The following is a 27,574-nucleotide window of genomic DNA, read 5'->3' as shown; positions in this document are numbered from 1 at the left end:
ATAAATAAAGGTTTAAAGTTAAGTTTGAAATGCACTTAGCTAAAAAGAACTTTTGAAACATCTATTTGTTAGCATAAGATTAAGATAAACTATAATACTTTTTAATGTTGATATAGTAGTATTAACAGAAATCATATTTACAAATAAGTTTTTAATTCTTTAAAGATCATAAAGCGTGAATGAAACAAAAATTGTTAAACCTTTTATACAGCTTTTCTTTTAATTTTTACAAAGCATTCTTTTTCCCTAAGCTCGAAACGCTTCGGCTTTTAAGTCAATTATAAAACTCAATACAATAATTTATTAGTAACAGCAATTTTACTTTTTGGCCAAACTTTTTCTTAACTTTGCTTGTTTTTTGTTTTATTCATTTAACCAATCTGTCTGTAAAACGCTTTTCACTATTCATTGAACTAAGATGGAAGCTAAAAAAAAAAGACGGTTTGAAGGTACAAAAATATGTAAGAAGCCACGGTTATAAAAACTTTCAAATGGAAAAGCACTAGAGTGGCACCATTGGTAGCGAGCCAAACGACACTCTGCAGTTCTAGAATTAATTGATATGAAACAGCCTAATGCTTTCAACTTGCAATTTTTGAACTTTAAAGCCCTACCCTACGGCGTAGACTTGCTTTTAAGCTCAACAACTTTAAACGTTTACACAAAATAAGCCGTAAGTTATAAACGCTTTAAGTGAGTCCGAATCCTGTCAGAAAACAAACAACGCTCAACTTAATTTTAAAATTTTTTTTTCTTTGGAACAAATTTCAACAAATGTTCTTACGAACCCGGCAAATTTTTACCGACCACTTTTTAGCTTTAACCCGGTATTTCCAGAAGCGAGGCAAAACGAAACGTAAAAACAACTGAAAGGTTGGAAGGTAGAAGAAATCGGAAGAGAGTTTTTACGACCTGAAAAAAAAAGGATTAGTGGACTCTGCAGACACTAGGCAAAGTGGCATCAAGGTCTGTGAGTTTCACAGGAAAGAGTCTAGCAGCAGTTCGATGACTTTTCGGACAGCTGAACGGTGGCAAATCAACGAGAACTGGACGTTTTACAGGGGAGAGAAGTAGAGGAAAAAGAAGATGCCCTTGAATAAAATCAGAATCATATCTACTTGCGTGCGACTGCAATGACTACTGCCACGATACTAAAAATAATGATAAAAAATGTGAATAGTAATGTTGCCAATTGTCGTAAAAAACAATGTTACCAGTAGCCATGAATTTAGTAACGTGGACATTGATACAAACTTTCTCGACACCGGAAACGAAACCACTGGAATCAGAAATCAGCTTTAATGCCGATGTTAACGGGAACAGAACTGCCGAAGGTGTAGGCATCGACACCGCATATACCGCGCCACAATTATACTTACCACAGTGGACTTCTAGACCAGTACTTAAAATAACAAATTAGAGGCAGCCGAACTTTGTAAGTCTAAATAAAATATTAATTTTAAGCGTTAATTTCTATGGTAATATATGCACTGAGCTGAATTGTTCATAACAAGTTTTACAATAAATGTTATTATTTAATATAAAACTTTACTTGCAAGTCAATTATTAAGGTATTAAAGCAAAAGAATAAGTTGTTTAATATTTTTTTTACTATAGTATTGTTTGTAAAAGATTTAAAAAAACGTTAAAATAAAAATTAATCTGACTTTGTTGAAATATTTAAATGTTTTTGTCTATGTCCAAATAAATTGGGTTAAAAAACATTTTTTTCAATAAGCATATTTGCTACTTTGCTATAATTTTATCACTTTGTGAGTGTTTAATAGTTAGTAAAATTTAACATTTAAAAAAAAAGTAAAATTAAACATACTTTTAAAAGCAAGTTGTTATAAAACAAAGGCAGATATTACAAGATTGTAAAATTACTTTCAGTAATTTGTTTTTTGTGAAAAATTTTAATTAACATTGTTGTTAACTGCTAAACTAACAGTGAAAATAAAAGTATTTAATCTTAGAAAAGTTTTAAGTTATGGGATGTACTTTTCTAAGTGTAAACATATATTTTGATGTGCAGTTACAGTACCCTTTTCAAAGTAAATATTTAGACTTATTTTGTTTTTTCAAAGCTTCTTTTTGACTAATTTAATTTCTAATACTTGTTAGTTAAAAAGTACAAATACAAAACAAAAGTATTTTTCCAAAAAGAAACTTATTTACTTAATGTGCAAAGAATTTTTTAATAGTTATTCAATGCGCATATATTTTTATACCTAACACTATTTCAACTCACAATCCTAAAATTGTACGAAATTTATTATTATTTATCATATATAAGCTAATTCTCTTAAAAACTTTTAGTTATGTTTAGAAGCCCAATGCTAAACAATAAACTTATATGTAATTCAATGTCGAAAGTTGAAATTTATTCGATTTTTGATTAAAAAACTAAAACTAATAACTTCAACAGCTTCAGGTTTTTTAAATATTTGTTTTCAAGCGAGGTTAAGAAGTTAATAAGAATAAAAAAAACATTAAAAAAGCAATAAAAATACACATTTAAAGTTCATTTATGAGAACAATAATTGAATTATTTTTAATTAAATGACATAGTTGAAGACAGCAAAAATATCATAACTCAAATGTTTTCTCCAAAATTTTGTTTTCTTTGGCATTTAGACAGTTACAAAATCTCAATAAAAAGCTAAAGCAATAAAAAAAGGTACTAACAATGATTACAGCAAAAAGAACTAATTATTATGCATAATTGGGTGAAATGATTAAAAATACGTATACAAAAGCACTTGATTGAATGTTATAGTTAATGAAATAAATGATTATTTTAATTCAAATGGAATTGATTTGTGATGCACTTTGAGGTTAAGATCGTTTCTGAAAATATTTTGATTGGTAAAATGCAATATTTAAAGTGTTATGGCAAAAAGATCATTGAAAACCTAATTTACTAAACTAATTTCAAACTTCACAAAAAAACTTTGTAAGAGTTTTATTTTTTGTTGTTTTACAACTATTCAAAAACTTTAATTGATAAAACTATCTAGAAGCTAAAAAAGTTAGAAATTGTTTCAAAACAGATTTTTTACTAAAAAAACTTTTTGAAAATATCTAAAATTAAACTATTACAAAACATAGCTTGTAGAATATATTAAAACTTTTTATTTTGTTCTGTAAATATTAAACTTTAACAAAATATCTACAAATAAAATTCCTATAATACTTACTATATATGCCTAAAATTTATCTATACTTTTTTTTTTAATTTTTAATACTACAATTAGTATAGCCTATTTTTAGTTTAAGTAGATACTCACTAAAGTATCAGGAACTTACTTTTCACTATATTATTAAACAATTAAAATTTTAATTTAGTTACAAAAAGTTATTTAATACATAGCTTGTTCTAGATTAGAGAAGAAAAAATTAAAAAGTCAAAAAAAAATTTAAGTGAAAAATTTAAAACTCACTTTTAGTTTTTATTTTATTTTTTAGTATACCTTTCGCTTGTAACAAACGATGAAGATTAAAAAAAAAGTAAAACACTTACTTTTTATACAGTTCAATTTTCACTTGTGACAAACGTATCTTCATCATCATCAGTGCTACATTCGGGCTGGCAAGACGCAAACTTGGCTTCACTCACCTCACTTGACTTCGCTTTACTCAAATCACTTGACTCCCCTCCGGCATCTTGCACCTTCCCCCTGAACACCAGCTGTTTGGTCAGAGAGCTCCTGAAGCAAGCCATCTGCTTGAGCTCGCGTTCCACTTTGTTGTTAATTTCGGCTGAAACCTCCCTTTTTGCGAGTGCCGAAATTGTTTCGGTAAGTAGCTGAGAATAGAATTAATGTTTGATTGAACTAGTGAATGATCACGTAATTTGTACGTTAATATACATTAAAATGTAGCATATTTGAAGTACGCTTTATATGACATCAGTGTTCTTATTTGGTTGAACTAGAGTATTGTATGTATATAAGATCATAAGAGTTAAATATTTAATTTTATTTTAAAAACAAATGATGTTTGAGTGAACTAAAATAAAATAGTGCGTATAAGTTCTAAAGCTTATATATTTAATTTATTCGACATGGAATTTTTTTTTTAAGTGACTGTTTTCAAGTTGTTGGACTTTGTTGTGGCAGTTTATTTGAGCAATAAAACTAATGTAAATCAGTTGTATTTTTTAAACATTAAGAGTTTTATTTCGCATCTATAATGAAAAAAAAAAGTAATCATATCAGGGTTGCCAGTCATTAAGGTACAACTGATTTATATAAGTTTGGTTGCTCAATAAACTGCCACAACAAAATCCAACAACTTAAAAACATTCACTTTAAAAAAACATCCATGCTGAATAAATTAAATATATAAGCTTTAGAACTTGTACGCACTATTTTATTTTAGTTCACTCAAACATTAGTTTAATTTTAAAATATATTATGTATTTAAGTCTTATGATCTTATTGGATCCAACATTTTTTCGGCAAAAATTGACATTAGCTCTTACTTAAAAGCTTTAAGTATATTTTTTAAGATGCTTTTTATCAAAAAAGAATAGCTAAATTTTGGGATATAACCAGTTTGTAAAAAAAATGTGATACTACCGTATGGAATAAAAAAAACAAGGTCGATTTTCTCGAATTTTGAAAATTTCACTAAAAACTATCTCTCTTTTACTTTTGAAGCTATCTACTTTAAATTTTCTGGGATACATTTAAATGTTTACTTTTAAGAAGGGATTTGTAAAATAAAGATAAAGAAAATTATTATTAAAATGAAAAAAATAATCGAGTGTTTCTGTTTATATTTTATAAAGATTATTTTTTCATTTAATCAAAAATTTGTTTCTTACAAAAAGTTCAAAGTTTATTAAAGATTACTCTGATAAAGTTTTAAAACAACACAAAAATAAAAAAGGAGATTGTTTTTTAGTGAAATAGTCTACTTTTGCCCTTTTAGTTTTCTCCTCAAATAAAGAACCTATTGAACTCTCAAACTTTAGTCGCTTATATTTTAAATGTTACATCGAATTTTTTTAAGCGGTGACAAATGATTGGTAGCTTAATCAATTATATTGTAGTTGACTAATTTTTATAAAAAGTTAATCAATTTACCCTGAGTCAGCTTCAGTCTTTTGAAAAAATTTAAGCTAAGCTGAGTTTGCCTGGGTTAAAAAAAAAATGAATTAGCCTGTGTGTGTGTGTGTGTGTGTGTGGCATCACTTTTTCTTTCTAAACATAAATCTCAATGGTTTTTAATTTTTTTAGTTAAATTGTTTTCAAAACTTATTTTTCGTTTTTTTGTTCAAACACATTTTGACTAATTTAGTAAAAAGTGCATATAATTTACGTTAGCTTCAGTACAGTTTTGTTATAAGCTAATTAATAACTTTCTACCAACTAAAAATCAAAACTTGTGAGGATATTACCGATACTAAAACTATTTTTTTGTTTTAATAATTTCTAGATACAAAAAGACATTTTGAAAATAAAGCTAAAATATTTGGTTTGTCAAAGAGCATTTTTGTAGGCTTTATGATCTTGCTAGTTGGAAAGTCTAACTATAGAAGTTAGAACAAATAAATAGGACACAGTAATCTATCCACTAATAGGAGATTGATAATTAATAATTTATTATCTTTGAGAAAAACAATTACTCAGTTTCACGGCAGAGCGTATTTTCAAATTGTAAATCTGTAGTAAAATAATCATGGTAAATTTGACCAATAATTAAAAATTGGTTTGAGTTAAGTTTTTTTACAAAAAAAAAATAAATAAATTAAAAGTTATATTGATGCTAAACAACTTTTAATTTAAAAACTATTAAATTATAATAAACAAATGCAATTAAACTATAGTATACAGTGGGGTATTGATATCTAATGGATTTAAAAAGACAAAACCTTTACAGAGTTAGAAATTATGGAGTAGTACTAATAAATCCATTAGATATCAATACCCCACTGTATACTATGGTTTAATTGCATTTGTTTATTATAATTTAATTATTTTTAGATTAAAAGTTGTTAAGCATCAATATAATTCTTAATTCATTTATTACTTTTTTTGTAAAAAAACTCAACTCAAACCAGTTTTTAATTATTGGTCATTTTTACCATTATTATTTTACTACAGATTTACAATTTAAAAATCCGCTTTGCGGTGAAAGTGAGTAATTGTTTTTTCTCAAAAATAATAAATTATTAGTTGAAAAATCTACAGTTTTTTTAGAGCTTATAATAAATAGAATTTTTCAAAAAAAAAAAAAAGGAATTTCTGCATACTATTTAATTTAATTTTATGCATTTTATTTAAGTTACTATATATTTTCAAATTATAAGTTTTGTATATTTGCCTCATTTTATTTTCAGTTAGCAACTGTGTAACAAAATGTACATTTGGTTGTTTTTTAAATGACCGCAAGGGGGCGTTAGACAATTGTTATTTAAACCATATAAAAAAACTTTAACAATGTTTGTTTTTATGCTCAGTTTAGCCATAAGACCGTGCAGAAGGCACTCCAAATTTAAGACTTTAAGACACTAATTGAAATAAAGAACTTTTTTATGATTTTCATTTTATAAGATCTTTAAGTTTATTTGCATGACTGTATTGTATTGGGCTCAGTTTAGCCATCGTTGTGTATCAAGCACGACATATATTAAGACTTTATATTATTAGTAAGACCTATTTTTGTATTTAAGATTGTGACATTCAGACACTTTAAGAACATCTTTATTTGTAGAATTTTGTGTTTACTTGTTGTGTTTATTTTCGCAGTTTTATCCCACTGACATATTGACTGCTTTATCGCTTCTACTTTCTAGTTGTCACATTAACATCACTGTTTCAATAAACTAACTTCAATTAAAAATTTCTATATACTAAGTTTATTACATATTTATGAATTACTAAGTTTAACCTAATGATTAAGGTAAATTCAGTAAAGCCTTAAGAGCTAAACGCTCAAAGCGTTTAGCACAAAATAGAGGACTTCCTCCAATTAAAGGTAGTTCCTATCCAGGCCCTTAAGGACTACAACTGTAATTGTTTGGTTTTAAACAACTAGTATCAAATATTTACACACAAATACTGTTGTTTCAATAAAAAGTAAATGAATTTTTATTATTAGAACATACTTTACCTCCAGAATATTAATACTTTCATGGTTTTTTACATACTTTTCTATTTCATCTCTGAGAGTCTCTACAAAACACGAACCTTGATACTTATCTCTGAATGAGTAATGATCTGTAGAAATAAAAACAGCTTAAGTATCAAAAAATAATATTTAAATATTTTTTCTATTATGTTTCAACTAAGTATTAAAATTATAAAAAACAAAGATACTAAGGAAAAAAATAAACAAAGTAAAATTATGAGATCAAACTGCTAGCTATTGCAAATATGCTTAATGCTTGTATATATCGTACTGGTAGTATTTAGTAGAACAAAAAAAGGCTAAACAAAATTAATTACATGTATTTTACCTTTTATACCTTTTCAAATCTATACAAAGAGTTTAAATCTGTAAACTTCTTTTAAAATATCTATCTAAAAAGTCTGTTATAATGCAATTAATAACTTTTATCTTACTATTAATCAGTTGAAATACATTTAATACATCCATAATAATAACCATTGCTTTATGATAATTTTCATTATCTAGTTGTGATTGAAAATAAAAATTAATTATATTTTATGGTAATTTTTTTGTTAACAGAATTTGCACTTTTTAAACAAAATAGTTTATGTTCTTTTTTTGTTCACTAACAATAAATTGCATTAAAAAGCATTAGTTTCGGTTGATCTATTGTATAAATAATTCAAAAATTATTTTAAACCTGACACAGCTTTATAACTTTAAACAATTTCTGTAACTGGTAATGCTGGCTGCTGCTAAACAACATTTTACTAAATTCATAGTTTGCAGGGTTGCTACTCTTTGAGTCAAAAAACTGCCTTTAGTCATCTTGAGTCTTTTTCAAATAATTAAAAAACTTTTTTCGCTTTTGGCACTATCTACAGTATCTCATGTTCATTTTTATTCTAAAAAATTGAAAGGAAGGTTGTATGTATATGCTGCTGCATTAGATGTTAACTAAACTTATAGAAAATACTGTTTTTGACTGTTCAACGTAAAAAATTTAAAATTCATTAAGATTTAAAACAAAAATTGTGGATAATTTTATGTAACCATGTTAGTTTATTTTATATGTAGTAGAAAATATGTAGTTTGTTTTTTGACATTTTAATTGACTAACTTTAATATTATTACATAAAGTACTCATTTGCATGATAAAATCAAATTATGATAAATACTTATTTCAAATTTAGAACGAAAACTACAATGTTATTTCTTAGCACAGTTAAGATTTAGCCACAAGACTAAAAAAAATTTAAATTAGCATTTCTAAATCAATATAAGTCATATTTTTGAACAATTAAAATAATAAAATATTGAAATTGGATTAACCAAAACTCATTCTAGATCTAAAAACATATCCTGAGTTTTAAAAAAATCTTAAATCATTGCTGAGAATTTCATAAAAAATCAAAACTTCCCAAAGTCATCCTGAGTTAAAATAAAAGTCAAAATATTCTAAGTTATCCTGAGATTTTCTAGAATTTGAAAATATCCTGATTTCCATGAGTATGTGGCAGCCCTGTCCAAATCTAGATAAAACTTTTATAGTTTATTTAAATAAAACAGTAAACTTATTTTAATCAGTAAGACTATAAGTACAGTTTGCAGAATATTTTTTTTTACTTTAAAAAAATATATTATAGAATTAAAGAAATCTTAATGTTAACTACTGGTGATTATCATCGTAATATATATATATTACAATAACTTTTTTTATATTCAAACTAGTCAATGAGTTAACGATGTATTTGCGGCTATAAAGTGTTTTATTTTTGAAGAAGCAACTATCAAGGCGGCTGCAGTTCTAAGGTCGCTTCTGATGGGCTAATATTTAACTTATTTTTATTTTAAGTTTTAGGCAATAAAACTTTTTTTTTGGTTTATTTTTTCTATATTAGGGTAATGTGGGTTAGGGATAAGGGAGTAGATTGAAAACTTTTGGTAAGTTAGGTAAAGGATAAGGGTATAAATGTTTTTAATATTCTGCTGTATTATCAGTTTACCTCATTTGCATAAATTTGCATAATGTAATGAATGAAAATATTTCCAAAAACTTACAACTGCAGCCGACCAAGCTGCACAAAAAGATCTTTATTATGAACGTTGTGTACGTCACAAAATTAATATCTTACGTTTATGTAAACAGATATTACTTCCTTAAACAAATAAAAAGCGTCATTGTAAATAACAAACTATACTCATCAAACTAAAGTTTTAGGTTTTAATTTCTCAATAAAATTAGCCTAGCTTTTTTATGTGTAACAAAGTTATGATAAACAACTTTAAAAATAAAAAAATAAGTTTTAAAGTTTTTGAAAAATTTAAACTATTTTAGTTTTAAAACTATCAAAATGTATAAAAATTTAAATTTATTTAAAAACACAACACAATTACTACACAACTATCAAATTAGAATATAACTAAGATTTTTGTACCAAATTTTTTGTAATTTTTTGACTTATGTACTTGATATATTTAAGTCGAACTATGCTACTATAATATTAAAGTAGTTGTAAATTCTAGTGTGAAAAAAATTTACTTTAATTTATTAATATTTTTTTCGTATTAAAAAAATGAATACATTTAAAAATAACTTCCATATATTTTTCTGTTTATTATTTTTTTATGTGATAAAAAACGTAGTTTTGAATTATTTATATGCTTTAAAAAAACTTGATATAGAAAAAACAGCTTTGACTCTTTTTTAAAGAGTTTTTTAACAGTTAATCTATTTTAAAGGGATAGGGGTTAAGGCATTTTTTACATAATAATCTTATCTGTAAGATCATCAACTTAGCTAAGAGTTACTTTTTACTAAATCTTAAAAAAAGTTGAGGTATAAGCGGAAAAATGCAGAGGGTTGGGCGAAGTAAGAGAGGTAAAAAAGACTATTTAATTAAAAATATATTTTATAGAACAGTTTTTAAGCAACCTTTCTCAGATTTATCTTTACTTAATAATAAACAATTCGACTGAAAGAATTTTAAATTATTTAGTTAAAACATATTTTTCCTAAAAAAAGTATTGATTTTCCTTCTTTTTCTTGTCATAAAGTATTTATGTTTTACGATATATTTTTTTCTTGTAATGCAAGGAAAGTTTCCTAAAAAATTTAGATCAATAGTTTGAAAAATAAAAGAAAAGAAAGATTTTTATTAAAGTTTTAAATTTCCGAGAAAATTGCAGTCCATACGTTTTTATCGGAAACTTTTTACAAAAATGACCATATCTCAATTTATTTTTTGTATTCTATAAAAACCGATCTATAATTTTTACTTTAAGATTTAATATATGAATCAATGTTAGTTTTCATAAAAAAAGCTTCTACCTCCCCTACGCCCTTACATAAAAGTAAGAGTATTTTGTACTTAAAAGATAGAAAATTTTAATTGGTGTGTATACGTGGCGACGCGAAAGCAGTCATAGGGAGTGTAAAGCAACATAAACCGTTATGTCACCTATAATTCAACATTTCATTTACTTTTTGAAGCTTTAACATAGCTGCATACTTTTACATACAATATAATAAAATGCTCCGTACCTACTACTTATGACGTCATCAAGCCTTAACCCAGGTGTGTTTTTTTTTTTGCATACTTGTATCTTTTTTGAGCTAGCTAAGTCTCTAATTGGTACTTTTTTTCATTAAACGTTTATCAAATTTAAATGATGAGTGCTAAAAAAAAATCTTTTTTAAATTTTCACAATTTTTAATGCCTGCCTGGTGTTTAATTATCTATGCAATTAAGTCTTACCAGGATTATTTTTAAATTACAAGCCATGCACAACTTTACTTATATTAAAAAAATAGTATAACACAAAACCAAAAACTTATATATAAGTTTCCGTGATACTTCAAATCTAACCAGGAATAGTTGAAAACGCCAAAAGTAAGTCGTTGAGATTAGTGGAAGTCGTACATTCTGAACCTGTGTGTTTCCTAAACACTTCGTTGCTTGTGAAAAAACTTGCCTTTCTCTCAGCATATTTTCCTCTACATGCCTTAAGAAAAATGTTTTACTAAATATCAGTTATTCAATTTTCGCTCATTTAAAACATGAATACTATATATACTCTTTCTATTTTGATTGATTAAGTTATTGCTTTTCAAAATGATAGGTCACATTTTGAAACATTCAGTTTACAAAAATTAACTTTTATCTCACTCAATTAGTGTTTTATTAATTACAGATTACTCAAAACCTACTTAATAATATGCACCGGTGAAAAGTTTAACAAAAAAATATTCTTGAACACAAAAATATAGATGAAATGACATTGAATGGTTACTATAAGTGTTAAGTAGTTATTCTTAAAAAAAAAATAAAAATACGTAAGTATGTTGAAAAACTCTGTTAGGGTGCATTATGTTACAAACTGTGTAAATAAACAAAAACTTACAAATACTGTTATAACTGACCTTTTTTAAAAATAATTCGGGATATTTTAACAAGATTAAAAATGCCTACCTTGAATATCATTTCTTAAATAAACCTCAGGAATATTAAAAACAAAATTGAGTTGGACAAACTTAAATAAATAAATTAGGTTAATTTTATACTTGAACAATTTAACTTTAGGACCAGCAAAATTAGAAGATGATTTATTTTTACCTTTATTCCACTGACTTCAGGAAATTACTTAAAATTATCACACAGCAAACTGTTAAGGCTAAAGTTTTATAAAAACTAACTCTATACTTTTTTTCTTTTTAAGTCAGTTAAAATGAAAAATAAAAACTTTAATTAACTTTTGAGATAATTTCATTTTTTTATAAAGTTTTCGATACAAATCGAAATATTTTCATCGTAAAATTTCTTTAAGTTTAAAAAACACATTAAATATCTACTTAATTTTCAAATTTTTGAGCTAAATATTTTAATATTTCAGAAAATTTTACTTGTAATTTTTTTAAGACATTCCAGAATAATTTAAAAAGAATTAAAACTTAAAATTGAAAGGCCAAAACCAGAAAAAAAAATTACGAGTTTAAATTGTAAGACCATGAAAAATATTTACTACAAATATGGCCTTTAACATAGTATTTGTAATTATTAAAACTTGACAGATGTATAAAAAACATATAACGACCAGCTAAATTATCAAGGTAGCTCATATTTTATCTTTAAAATTCTTGACTTTAACAGTTTACATTTATCTATACCAACTTAACTACAAAAATAATAAAGCTAAACTAAATAGAAATACATTATTAAAATGTTTTAAAAGATAATTAAAAATTTTCTAATTATCAAATTCAAAATAATCACCATATAACAGTAAACAAAAAATAAAATTTTCATATCATACCTGAATAAAGAATATTTTAGGGCCGGTGAAATTACTGAGGTGTTCAACCAATTCACTGATGAGAAGAAACTTTTCATTTTTCAACATCAGCTTGTCATATTTTGTTCCGTGAGTCGAACATGCAACAATCACACAGTCGTCGTCGGGGTCACCTTCTGTTTCGTCTATAAAAACATTTATTAAAGTGCAGTAGCCTATCGCTTGATTACGCAACTTGAACACGGCGCAAAAATGCGTATCTAAGAACTTTTGATGTTTATTTACCAACATAAACGTAATATAAATATTGTAAAAACCAATTAAGTTTACAGATAAGTATTACACAAAATTCCCAAAAACAAAACATTTTTTGGAGAAATTGTTCAACATGAGTGATTGTATTATTTATTTATGTCAAATTATATAATTTTTTTTATCTATTTCGTAGCTCATTGTACCTATAAAGTTTAGTTGGTAATAATTATTAATTTTTAATACGTAGAAATTATAGTAAACGTTGATTATGCTTTTATTAATTTGTGTTTATACCAAAAAGCTAATTTAGGGTTGCCTTGGTTGAAAAAACAAAGAAAAGTCTAAACTTAAATAAAAGGTAAAATAGTGTGGTTTTGCTAGGATAAAATATACTGTAATAAACTGTAATATGTTTGTTTTAAATTTTAAAAATATAAGTACTAATTTCTTCACTTTTTTTGACTCCTTAGTTTTTGTTTTATTTGAATTGAAGACAAAAACTTCATTTTAAAGTATAATACTTTTGTTTTACAACTTTCAGGTATTTTTTAATATCAAAGTAAAAATAGCATTTTCACCACAACTTTTTTAGACAAAAAGGTGTGTACTCAACAGGCAGTATGTACTCAAGAAATGTCTACTTTAGCGGCAGTTCAATGTACTTTTTTTTGACTTTAACACCATAAATCATAAAGAGTTTACAAAAAACAACATCAAAGCAATTAAAAAAGTTTCCTTCTTTCTTTTGGTTTTTGAATATGACATTTATTTGGTGTTTTTATTAATTTCTGTTTTATTAGTAAAGTAGGTAAACTACCTTTTCGTTTGTCTGAACAGAATGTACTGCTGTTCTTGGGTTTTTCTTAATATATACGTTAACCTCATTTTTACAGTCATTTTTGACTAAAATTTAGTTGCCCATATCAAATTTTTGGTAGCTTAAATATTCTAGACGTAGTTATATTAACACACTTCAAACATATACATTTTTTATTTTTTGCTTGTATTTATAAATCGTGGTTGTCACATGTTTTTGGCAAGTTTTTTCCAGGTTTTCAAAATTTCCTCCAGGTTTTTAAAAGTACACATTTTTGGGTCTATTTTTAGTTAAAAGGTAATTTTAAGGTAAGAAACTGTGTTAAATAGTATAAAAACATTGAAAAGATACTGTAAAGCTACTTTAGATGTGTTTTATAATAAAAAAAAGTTTTGATGATGACAAAAAATTTCTATTCATACGATAGACTTTTTGTGTCAAATCGAAATTTTATTACTTAACATGTTAAAATTTTAAAAATTCCAGGTTTATTAACCTTAATTGTCAAATTTCAGGTTTTTTGGCAACCTTGATAAACGTTTTAAACAATCTAAAGATCCTTATTTTTAATGAAAAAAAAGTCCGGATAAATACAATTGAAAAACTTTCTTTTCCTCAAAGAGCCGCAGTCCTGAACTGTAAATTTTTATAAGTCCAATGCCCACATACCTAGTCTATTCTTATTTAAAACTTAAAATAGTATTTTGTTAAGACTAACATTCCTTGAAGGCTTTCAAAACAAAGTCCCTTTCTTTATCATCGAAAACAATAATGTCTTCGTCTGAAAATCCGAGGATTTTCGCAATAAACTTAAAATATTCAATGTCTTTTTTGTACCCATTTCTTTCCTGCATGAAAAAGTTATTCAAAACTTGAAGTTAGTTTTAATGGTATATTTGCAGATTACAACTTTAGATTGCTCAATTTACTTAAGTACAAACATCAGTTTTATTAGATAACAGCTGTAAGGACAGATAACAAAGTGCCAGTCTCTTCAGGCTTCAACTATCAGCGACATTAGCATGTTATGTCATATAAATGTTATAAAAAACTATTCATGCGTAAAATAAAGCAAAATGTTAATAATTGATTGCCTGCATCTAATTAGATTACCTGTTAATGCAAATTAAAGAATTCAATTATTTATTTGATGTTTTTATTATATTTTATTTATATTAGAAAACTTATGTAAGTACGAAAAAGAAAAAAAATATTTTGATAACTAACTTAAAGTCTGTTATAAGTCTAGAAAACCTATCAGCTTTTACAATTTTCAAATTAGAATATTATCAAAAATATTTAAAGAACAAAAACTATATAGGCGTAAAAAGAAAATCATTAAAAGTACATATTGTCAATAACAATTACAACTAAGAAAGCTTTTTCAAAAGCCATTTAATAATACAAAAACATACAGCTTGAGTATTTTTGGCTAATCACTTACCATAACAATAAATTTACCAAAGCAGTGTATACTAGGGGCGTAGCGTGGGGAGGGACACTGGTGCATGCGTGCCACCCAAAAAAAGAAAATAAGTAAAAATAAATGTATTATCTTTATCCTTTATTGTTTATTTTCCCTGCTTAATTCGCCTTTTTTCAACTATGTTTATCTAGTATTATAAAGTTAAACGAAATTTGAATACTAATTAGTGACAAGTTAGGGAAATTACCCAATATACTGATTCGGTGCGTAAGCACAAGTTTGCACTGATGTTGATGAGAACTCCATAAGGAAAAATTTTATAACTTCATAAACTTCATAAGAATTTAGACTTGAAAAGAACGCAACTAATTAGTGCACCGCAGTAGTATAACACTTATGAGAAATTTTTCTACAAGGACAAATGCTAACATTTTGTTAACAAACCATGAAGCTAAACATGTTTTATAGTGATAATGATTCAAGAATAAACAAATTGTAGTAAAAATAGCAATAAATAACTGCTAATTAAGTAAAAATAAATTCATAATAAGAATAAAAAATATTAATAACATAATTTTTAAAATAAATAACAAAAAACTAAATAATAAAATAAAATAAAACAAATAATAAACAAACAGTACATACTGTGATTACAGTGTTAATCTCACTATACAAAAAGTATTGTTTAAAATTCAGTAAACTTGAAATTTTTAGTAAAATTAGTTCCTTTTTTTAGTAAGATAACAAACAAATCAAAGTTTGTTATTTTATCAGCCATAGAGTTTAAAAATTAATCAATTTATGTAGCAAGTTATTTTAAAACTTATTCAGTCACATCATGAATAAATTTACAGCAACTTGTAAAAACAGATCTTTTACAATCAATTTTTAATCTATAAGACATAATTGATTAAATTTAAATTTATTTAGTTATAAATTAAATTTTAAATGGTATTTAAAAAAAACTTCTTTCTACCAACTGTTTGTAACATTTAAAAAATCCTATTCCCTAAAGATCTTAGAAAAACTGATTTTAAGATAAGGGAATAGTTATGTTTCTTGTGAATTTTTAAAAACATTGAAAAAGTTGACCTTTTAAAATTTATCTTTTAAACATTTCGTTTTATATCAGAAACATTTAGTATAATCTTTCCACTTAGGATTTTATGAAGTTTTTAAAAACTTTAGTATGACTCAGTAGAGATCAGGATGACTCAGAGCATTTCAAGTTTTTTTAAGCTCAGGCTGACTTAGGATATATTTGTTTTTTACTCAGGGTAGTTTTAGTGTTTTTAAAAGCTTTCATGAATTTTTTTATAGAGTATATATGACATCTAGTTAATTTAGTTGCATTTTATGTTGTTGTTCAACCAATTTTGTTAAAGAGCCTAGTTTCTATTAGTTTAAAAAGAAAAAAAATCTTTAAAGGAATTCAAAATGCTTATGATGACACATGACATTTATAAACTAACTAAGGACAGTTATTTTGACTTAAAGAGTGGCAAGGCAATCCTGATATCTTCAAAGTTAATTGTTTTTTGTTTTATTTTGTAAAATGTGTTTTATAGTATTTAAAAATAAAAGTAAAAGTTTGTTTTGATTAATTTTCAGATTATTACTAAAAAAATTATGCAAAGTAATATTGTATGGAACGCTGCAAATCTAAAAAAATGTCAGATAAGAAAATTATCCGAAGTTGAAAAGCTTGAATTGAAAAATAGCAGACCAACACCAGATACTGCTATTACTCAAGACTGCATTTCAAAAGGTATAAAATTCTTATTTTTAACTTTGCTAATATTTCAGATTTTCTTCATTTGTTAAGACTTATTCTTACAGTTTTATATTGTAATATAGCTAAAATGTATAAATTAAAACAAAAAAAAACTAGCACATTATATTTCTTCTACAAAAAATTTAAAACTTTCAATTTTAATACTGAAGATTTAACATTTTTATTTAAAAGATAAAGATAGTAAGCTGCTACATACTAAAAATATAAGTTATTTTGAGTTTAATACAATTCTTATTTATTTACTTATTTACTTATTTATTAATAATCTTATTTATTTATTGATATCAAATAGATATTGAATATTATCTCGAAATTGCATAGAGAAAAATGTTTAGAAGTATTAATTGTTATACTTGGTTGACTATTTATTTGTAGTTTAATTTATATATTTTTTATTTAAAAAAATTGTGAGTTAGTTATACTAAATAAGTTTTATAAATATAACTTTATTGTTGGTTGAGTAATAAAGGGTTTTATTTATTTTTTATTATCAACAAAAACAAATAATAAAACTTGAAAAAAAGCAATAAGCTAATTCACCTTGCTTTAACTTTGTTATATTTCAGATTTAATTTTCTAGCATTAATACCTAACTTACATAAAATAAGCGAGCAATCTTGTGTGTAATATATAATGTGCAATGAGGTGTTGTTATCACTGTTGTATTGTATATTAAAGAGATTGATATTTTTTTGTAAATAAGACAGATACTTTCGTGTTATTGAATATATATTCATTTTTAAAGATACTGTAAGTAGTAAAAACAATTTTTATTTAGTAAGTATACATTTGTGCAAGTAAAAGTATATCTAATTAAATTTATACCTTTTTTCAATTGTTTAATTTTGTAATATATAAGTAGTTTTTTAAACAGTTACTTCGAATTTATTTTACTTAATGAATTTATTTCAATTATACTACATACTTATACAAAGATCTTTTTATAGCTAATTACAAAAGTCTTAAGTTAGGGAATTTTTTGAGAAAAAAATTTGCACACCCCTGACCAAAAACACCACCCTACGCCACTGGTGTATACTGACATTCAAAAAGCGTTTGGTTTAGTCCCTTGATCAAAGACTAATAAAAACTTTATTGAATATTGACTATATAAAAGCTTAGTAAACTAGTTTAAATAATTTCTAAACATCAGATCACAAAAAGTGTTTACTAACAGTACATTATCAAACTATTTTAACTGTTGACCTTAAAGTTTATTTTAATTAAATGTATTATATGTTTTATAGTATCTTTTTGAATTTTAGTTTGTAGGTTCTGATCACAATGAACCACTAAAACAAAAACAACAATAAAAATAATTACAATGATAATAATAAATTTAGAAGTACAAATAAAATGTTAAGCAAGAACTTGTATCTTTCTTGTATTAAACAAAAACAATTGTTAAAGTAAAACTAACGGCGCAAATGATGAAAAAACGACCCCTTCTTGATTTATTCATTTCATATTCTTGTAAAGGCTCAATCACATTCAAACCAAACTTCTCATTTAATTTATCATAACTTAAAGAACTGGAAATATAAAAATATATAACTTTTCTAACTTAACAAACAACTTAATTTTAAAAATTAGAATCAATTTCAAACACTTTAACTGTCATTCTAATTTAACATTAAGAAAAAAAAGTTTCGAAAATTTTGAAACCTATGCAAATGCAAAAGTACTCATGAACAAACATTTTTAGTCTTTTCAACTATAGTTTCTTTTTTAATACAGAACTTTTCATTAGAACTAAAAACTTAAAGCATTTTAGGTATGAAAGTATTTAAGGAAAGTGCATTATCAACTAATTTAGTAACCTACTTTTTTCATAATAAAACAGTTATTTTTTAAAGTTAGTAATGACTTTTCTACAATAATAAGGCCATGTTAACAGGTCAATGAACAGGGTTGCCACTGATCAAGCTGAGAAAAATTTCCTGACTTTTCCAGACTTTTTTCTAAAATTTACCTGCCTTTTCTAAACCAAACTTTTAATTTAAACTTATTTTAAAATACATAATTAAACACCTGAAACTATTTAAAGCTTCAATCTTATTTTTAAATTGGTTATAACAACAGTTTTTTTGGCTGAATTCAATCATCTAACTTCCATTACACCACTTGAACCATCTGTGTTTGATTGATATATTTTCAATAAACAGCTCTATCAGCAAAATATAGTCAGACTTAGCATAAAAATTGTAAAATAACCTAGAAGGTAATATATATGCATATCTTATAAAAAAAAATTATCTAAAACATGTAATACTTATATAAACTGTTCACTTAGTTTAAAATACTACCTAAACTATTTAATATAAATCTTTAAATTAAAAATAAATTAGATAACAGTATACTCAAGTAACTATAAAAAAATACATAAAATATCTAACTATCTATTTATTATATAAAATATTTCCTCTTATCATTTAGTATAAAATATGTAACAAATAAATCTACTCTTATTTATTTTAAAAACTTAAGTTATTCTTTAAAAAATTACAAATAAGTTAACTTATCATGGAATGTACCTATCTTATAACATATCATTTCAAGTTTAAACAACTTAAAAAAAAACATAATATACACATAAACTTGTTACATAAAATACTAAACTTAGTGCTTAATTATAAAGAAGTTGATTGTTTACTTAAACAAAAAACACTTTGATTTTAAATTTCTGCAAGATAAACTTTTGTGTATACACCATAGTTTCACTATGAAAATGTCCTTACAACAGATCATCAACACTAAAAAGCATACAAAAACTGCCTGTTCAAGTAGGGTAGTTGTTCAATATATTAAAAGAAAAACTTTGAAGTTTTATAATAAATATTTTATTAATTTATACCAGATGAAGGCATTGAAAATTAAGTAATTTTATAAATTTAAAGGAAAATTTTGCAATCTTAATCTGAATTAAGAATTTTTAATTGATTTTTAATATTTGAAGGCTTTGGAAAATAAGGATTTTTGTAAATTTAAGCTGAAAATATCTAAACTTTTATTTTAACTGACTTTTCCTGACTTTTTTTCAAAAACCCCCATTTTTCCTGACTTTTGTCTTTTTTTTTAATTTTTCCTGACTTTTCCTAATTTCCTGACCTTGTGGCAGCCCTGTACTAATGTTTTGATATCTAATATAATATTTAAGATTTTTAATAAATCATATAACAAAACAATAACAAAATAGTAACCAAAAATCTTTATTTATCACAAAAAAGGGAATTAAAACAAAAGATTAATAGTAAATGACAAATTTATTTTAACTTTATTTTTCGATCTTAAATGTAGTGTTATAATACCTGTTGTACACTTTTAATTTAAAAAATCAAAGTCAGTGAGTTTAATAGATTCCTTATAAAAAGCACTAAATAAATAGAAAAAATGACAAATTCACCAGAACCTTATCTTTTTCTTAATTTTCACTAAGTTTTTTTACTAATACTTGAGACATTTTTTGAGTATATATTTATTATATTAATAATAATCAGATTTCATTAAAAAAAAGACTTTTTTTGTTTATCTTATTCAAAAATTTTTAACTTATTATTTCAAAGACTTTAACACTAGAATAAATTTAATCTGTATAGACGATGCTTTCTATTGTTTTAAAATCTCTAGCTTAAGGAAAATGAAATTGATAACATATTTTTGTATTTTAAAACTTTAGAGAAAACTGACAATGATAAACTTTATTCCATAGGTATCAGAAACTTTTTAGAAAAAAAACTCAAAAGCATACTTGTAGTTTATGCTTTAAGCTTTTATATAGATTTAAAAAACAATTATACCAATTTATAAATACTGATATTATCACAGAAAGCTAAAATCTAGTAATAAAGCAAAAAAATTAAAAATACAATAACTAACTCATAGTTGTCAGTCTCAATTTGCCCTTTTATCATAATTTTACCAGCTTCTTCGTTTATTTGTTCAATAAAAAAATTATTTTTTTCCTTTTCACCTTTATTTTTAGTAAAATAAAGTTAACTTTGTAAATTTAGTTAGGTAGTTACTATTCAAAAAGTTATACATATACCTTCAGAGGTAAGTTTTTAAGTTTTTCAAAAGCGAATTGTATTGATAATATGTAGTATTTTTACTTAGATCTCAAATATAAAGTGTATCGTTGTGTTGAAAGCGTAGACAAACAGGGTTGCCACTCATTTTTCAAATTTTTTTCCAGGTTTTCCAAATTTCTTCCAGGTTTTTAAAAGTACACTTTTTTGGGTCTACTTTTAGTTTTAAGTTAATTTCTATTAAAGAAACTGTGTTAAATAGAATAAAAGCATTGAAAAGATACTGTAAAGTTACTTTAAATGTGTTTTTTAATAAAAAAAATTTTTGTTGATGACAAAAAATCTTATTTATATGATAAATTTTTTGTGTCAAATCAAAATTTTACAACTGAAAATGTTAAAGTTGTTAAAATATCCAAGTTTTTCCAGTTTTTTTCAAAATTTCTCAAATTCCAGGTTTTTCCAGGTTATTTTAGCCTAAATTGTCAAATTCCAGGTTTTTCCAGGTTTCCAGGTAAAGTGGTGACCCTGAAACAAAAGAAAACAAAAACTGTTAAATGATTTAGCTTAAAAACAAACGAATTCAAACTTATCAATGTTTTTAAGTATTATTACTTGAGGAATTGTTTTTATACGATCAGGACTTAAATATTGCTGTGAATTTTCAAAATATTTCTAAACTATTTTATAAATCAATTTATTCTTTATTGCACCTGTAGTTTTTTCAGCTTCTTCATTTGTTTGTTCAGTTCTTTTACCATATTCACCTTTAATACAGTAAAATTGAGTCTACTATTTAAAACGTGTAAGCTAATTGAGATTCAGAAAAAAATATACATATACTGTTTTATGTATAAGGTCTTGTAGCTTTTTGACAACTAGTGTGTATAGAATATTCGTAAATTAAAATATCTACCATATAAACTGTTTATAAATATTATAAAAAAACTTAAATTGTCAAAGAATTGAGCTTAAAAACAAACAAACTTGTGAGTTGAAGCTCATCAATGTTCTCGGACATCACTTGAAGAATTGTTTTAATACAATCAGGACTCAAATATGAATGTGAGTTTTCAAAATATTTCTTAACTTGCTCATAAATCAATGAATTCTTTATTGCACCTGTAACACAAACATGGTTTAATTTTTGTTTTAACAAGTTTAAATTGTACATACTTAAAGCTATAGAGCCCAAAATTTTATTTACAAAATTTAGCATAAGCATGGTTGCCACTGATCAAGCTGAGAAAAATTTCCTGACTTTTTCCTGACTTTTTACCAAAATTTTCCTGACTTTTCTAAATCATACTCAAAAATAAAACTTATTCTTAAATACATAATCTAACACTTTAAACTATATAAAGCTTTCAATCTAATTTTAATACAGGTTAAAAACAACAGTTTTTTGCTGAATTCTATAATCAAACTTCCAGTACATCACTTAAACCATCTGTGTATGATTGATGTTTGTATTAAACAGCTCTATTAGCAAAATACTTGTATTATTACCTTATAAACACAGCTTGTCTGAAAAAAGACACATTTTTTAGCTTTTCCTAGCATAAATGTATCTAGATAAACAAACAACATATAAGGAACTTTTACAACTTAAACCTTGAATTAATAACAAACTTTCACATCTAAAATCTTAAAACAATAAAAAACATATTTTTTTAGAATTTCCTAGCATAAATGTATCTAAATAAACGAAACGACATATAAGGAACTTTTACAATTAAAACCTTAAATCAATAAGGAGCTTTCACAACTCAAACCTTAAAACAATAACGAACTTTTACAGTTAAAACATTAGAAACAATAAAGAATTTAATCAAATACAGTTTTTTTTAAATGTATGTACTAAAATTTATTTTCTGCGTTTTTTTTATTAGCACTTCAAGCTCTTTGTCTAATGAAGATATGGTTTCCTTCATCTGAACTGCATTCCGCTTCATTTTCTTGGCAGTTAAAATCATTTGCCTCATTTTAATTAAATTGCTCTCTTATGCTGCCCCTTCACTTGTTGAAGAGTATCTTTTCTCTAAATCAAGCCACAACTTCATTTATTTTGGCACTCATTTATTTTTAATTTTATTTATAAAATATTTCCTCTTATCACTTAGTATAAAATTTGTAACAAATAGATATACTCTTATTTCCTTTAAAAACTTAAGTTACTCTACAAAAATACAAATAATAAGTAAATTAAATCTTGGCATATACCTCTCTTATAACTTATTTTATAAATTTTAACAACTTTGAAAAATTATAAAGAGTTAAAGTATAGACATTAACTTGTTACATAAAATACTAAACTAACTTCTTAGTTATAAAGAACTCAATTATTTACTTAAACAAAAAACACTTTGATTCTAAAATTATGCTAGATAAACTTTTGTGTATATATCACAGTTTCACTATGTAAGTGTCCTTGCTACAGATCATCAATACTAAAAAGCTTATAAAATCTGCTTGTTAAGTAGGGTACTTGTTAAATATGTTAATATAAAATTTTTGCAGTTGTGAAGGATGTTTTACTAATTTATACCAGATGAAGGCATTGGAAATAAAACTAAATATTTTTGTAAATTTCTAGGAAAACTTTGGAATTTTTTTCTGACTTTAAAGGACTTTTTATTACTTTTTACCATTTGAAGGCTTTGGAAAACAAGAGATTTTGTAAATTTAAACTGACAAAATCTGACTTTTTATTAAATTATATCAAATTTCCTGACTTTTCCTGACTTTTTTCAAAACCCCCCATTTTTTCCTGACTTTTCCTGACTTTTGTCATTTTTTTTAATTTTTTTCTGACTTTTCCTGATTTCCTGACTTTTCCTGACCAAGTGGCAACCCTGCATAAGCTTTTAAATTAATACTAAAATGGTACGCTAAAAAATATTTTTCACAGAATAAAATGTATGTTAATATATTAAAAAGTGTTAATTATACTTATAAAACAGTCAAAGTTCAAATAAAGATCAGTTATTCTTATACATCAAATTGTCTATTTTTATTAAGTTCATATTTTGTAAACATGTACTTAATAATTTTTATATGACTTCATTGCTATCAACTATGTTTAAAATTGAAGAAGTTAAAAAAAAATCATAAAAAACACAATACAAGTTTTTACCAAGTACTTTCAAGATTTAACAAATATTATTATTTTAAAAAGCTTACATTTTCGTTAAAACATTTTCGTTATATATGAAGTCTAAAAATCTGCAAAAAACAAGCTTACTTTTAGTAAAAATTTGGGGCTGAACGAAAATGAAAACAAATACAATTAAAAACACTTATAGTACCATAAAAAAAGCAGTAAAAAGTTTTTAATTTACTAGTTAATATTCTTATTTTTAAAAATTTTTAACCAACATTTTCAATAATTTCACTTTACAAATAAATAGTTAACAATATTTTTTAACAACTACATAATTTATCTAGTATTTTATTCAGTAGTTCTTGGTAAGGTTTTTAAAATCATTTAAAACTATAAAAAACAACTAATTTCAATTGAACTATTTTTTAAAGAATTAACTGTATACTTAAGAAAACAATGTGTACACAACTTTCTTTCCAGTGACAACTGTTTTTAAAAGCTTTAAGAAAAATTGTTTTTAACAATTACTTTGCAAAACCAAAAGTTAGCTACTTTTGATTATGTAAAACTTGTAGAAACTTTGTATTTTTAGTCAGCCCTAAACTAGTGTTTCTCAACGCACATACATCAAGATGAGCAATAAACAGGTAAAAACATTAATTTTTAATTATCAAGTTTTTTTAGTAGCTCCTAAGCATTTTAAATATATTTTGGAGCAAAAAATACAAAAATAAAATGCTTATTAGCATCTTTCTAACAAAAAACATTTATTTTATACCGTAATATCAATCTATTTTCGTTACTTAAAATAGAAATTTTTAAACATCTCACCTTCAAGATTTGGTTTGACTTTAGCATTAGTATTTGAAATGTACCAACTTACAAACTTTTCAATTTCTTTAATTGCGTCTTTGCTTGTCATTTTTTTATTTACATAATCTGCTTAAGTAGTTATTACACATTTTTGAAGGTAAACTTTCAATACTCAAGTATTGTTCACAACAAAGTTATTTAATCATGATTTTTTTTTTCAATTTGCTTTTACTCAGTAGTAAACTAAAATTGTCAAGTATCCAAGTTTTTTAGATAGCTAACTCAATAGTATTTACATTTATTTTATTTATACTCCATAGAAAATTACTACTTTTAAATTTTTGAAACAGATATACAAGTATATTTTTTTTTTTAATAACGTTGTATTTTTGTAGTAGCACAATATTTTTTGGTACAAACTGTTGTTAATGAGTTTTAAAACTTAATTATTATACACATCATTTTAAAAGTCAACTATGGCAGGTTACAAGTTTAAAAAACAATCAATAAAAAGTATTAGTTTTAAATTAAGTTATTTCGAGTTGTACAATTGAGTAAGGGTACATAAAGGTAATTAATTTTAATATTCTTTTTAAACTAATACTGAATTTTTTTTAAATAGGACTTAAACTAGTTTAACAAAAATATTTTCTATAGCTCAAATTGTCCAAGATTTGAATAAAATTTTGTGTCACAATCTACTACATTTACTAAATTTTCTGTAATGTAAATTCTTATTATCAAATATGAATAACTCACAAATTTTTAAATTTAGTATTAAAAATTTTTTTTAAATCAGTACTAGTACTCTTGGTGGGTAAACGTTCCTTAATTTTATAAGTTTTATGAGCAACAACTAAGAACTTAAACAAGTAAACCATGCAAAAATGACTCTTTTTGAAAAAGTTACCTCATGCAAAAGTGACCCTCCGTGAACAGATGACTTCATGCTAAATAGACTTTTCCCAAGTATATAAACAATTAGTAAATTTACACCATTAACAAGCGAAATACTTTCATCAAAAACTTATTTATCTAAGCTTTAAAATCATCCTCATCTAGTAGCATATCATTTAAACATGTTTCATATTGTATTTAAGTTATACTAATATCTAACTTAGTATACTTTTATTTAACAAATAAGCAAAATCAACATTTAAGAAATTAAAACAAAGATTAATTGTTTGTATACTTATTTAACTATAAGTGCTATTTATGTGGAACTCAAAACTAATAATTGAGAAATGTGAACAACTGTTTTTTAACTTTTCTTCACATTACAAAATGATTTAAAAAAATTAAATTTCAAAATACTATAACATCAAATATAAAAGAATGTAGTGGATAAAATTGAGTTTTTCAGTTTCCTAAAAGATAACTACTTTCTTAACTTAACAAAACAAAAATAAATAAAAATTTATTTTGGACTTTAGAGCATGTTTTAATCAGTAAACAAAAACAGTATTTTGATAGTGATCTAAGATAACAAAATATTTACTAACAACAAAATTACAAGTTTTTACAGCTCAAATACTTCAGCTTCTTTTCTTTTTTTCTTTCACATAAAACAAAGAAAAAACTAAATAAAAATATTATTTAATATCCTGCTAAACATTTTATAATTTTAAACTCTACTTTTTTAAAACATATAACTATAGAATATAAACAAATTTATCACGGTTTCCACTCTTTGAGTTAAAAACTGCCCTGAGTAACCTGAAAATGTTCTGAGTCATCTGAAGTTTTTTCAAAATCATAAAAAAATTATTTTTAAATTTTCAAAATCATTAAAAATCAAGTTCTTCAAGAAAATTGGTCAGAAAATTATAGTCCGCTAGGTGGATCAGCTTGGTCCAATGGACTAGGCTGGTTCATCTGCAAAGAGTGAGGATAAACCGCTGGGCGTGTCACGGTATTGCTAGTTGATGACATGGGTCTTTTCTGAACACCCTGCTCTCTTAACTGTAAACTATAGAGTGTACCGTTGCTGCCTAAAGCTGCTTGTATGTTCTCTCTGGAGAATGTACCTTTTCTGAGGTTATTGGTTGTGCTCATTATAAAATAGAGAGTTACTAAGTTAATCAAAAGCTATGTCACTTAAATACAACAATTGCTGGACTAGTGGACCACACCTATCTCCGTTTCACAACTAAGTTTATTAAAAAGTTACTTTAAGTTAATTATTTTTAAGTTAAGGGCAAAGGGGGGTAAACACCCTTTTTTGGTTTTTGATCTTATCTTATACAATTTTATAAAGCTACAAGATGCTTTTTACATTTTTTAAAAATTCAAAATAATTTTTGAGATATAGCCGGTCAAAGTCGGAGGCAACAATAGGTTCCTTATGAGAGGCGCAAACTAAAACAGCAAATAACTAGAAATTACTAAAAACATATCTCCTCCTACGTTTTTTGAGATAACTACCTCAAACTTTAGGAAATGTTCCTTGCAATATTTAAAAAATTCTGTCGGAACACAATTTAAAAAAATTAACAATCAAATTTTATACCAAAAAAACTAAAAAAAAAAACTGTTTTTATTTTTTTATTTTTTATATAAAACTTTTATTTTTTAATTTTTTAATAATTCTTTCAAACAGAATTTTCAAATATATCAAGGAAAATTTCCTAAAATTTGAGGTAGTTATCTCAAAAAACTTAGGAGAAGATAGATTTTTAGTGAAAAAGTCTATTTTTGCCGTTTTAGTTTGCGCCTCCCACAAGGAACATATTGTTGCCTCCGACTTTGACCGGCTATATCTCAAAAATTGTTTTGAATTTTTCAAATCTGTAAAATGCATTTTGTAGCTTAGTAAAAACTATATAAAATAAGATCAAAAACCAAAAAAGGGTGTTTACCCCCCCCCCCCTATGCCCTTAACTAAGTTTAAGAGCTGCTTGTAAAACTTCACTAATGAGAAATAACA

The 27,574-nt window shown here is 25.0% G+C and overlaps 1 protein-coding gene across 1 annotated transcript; it reads right to left on the bottom strand.

Annotated features, from left to right (window-relative positions):
• Positions 1–2,462: 2,462 nt before the first annotated feature.
• LOC145842657 (caspase-1-like) lies at positions 2,463–24,770 on the bottom strand. Its single transcript, XM_082950129.1, has 11 exons — positions 24,667–24,770; positions 21,720–21,854; positions 21,446–21,499; positions 20,584–20,677; positions 18,128–18,239; positions 14,205–14,334; positions 12,436–12,599; positions 10,992–11,127; positions 7,123–7,229; positions 3,524–3,808; positions 2,463–2,850 (listed from the first exon to the last, which is right to left on the bottom strand). The coding sequence occupies exons 1-10, from the start codon at positions 24,755–24,757 to the stop codon at positions 3,536–3,538; spliced, it is 1,296 nt and encodes a 431-aa protein (XP_082806255.1). The 5' UTR covers positions 24,758–24,770; the 3' UTR covers positions 2,463–2,850; positions 3,524–3,535.
• Positions 24,771–27,574: the final 2,804 nt, after the last annotated feature.

Source organism: Thalia democratica, chromosome 8 (genome assembly GCF_965202585.1).
Source record: "Thalia democratica chromosome 8, ktThaDemo2.hap1.1, whole genome shotgun sequence".
Lineage (NCBI taxonomy): Eukaryota > Metazoa > Chordata > Thaliacea > Salpida > Salpidae > Thalia > Thalia democratica.
The sequence above is the reverse complement of the archived record's forward strand: the minus strand, read 5'-3'. Positions and strand labels throughout refer to the sequence as shown.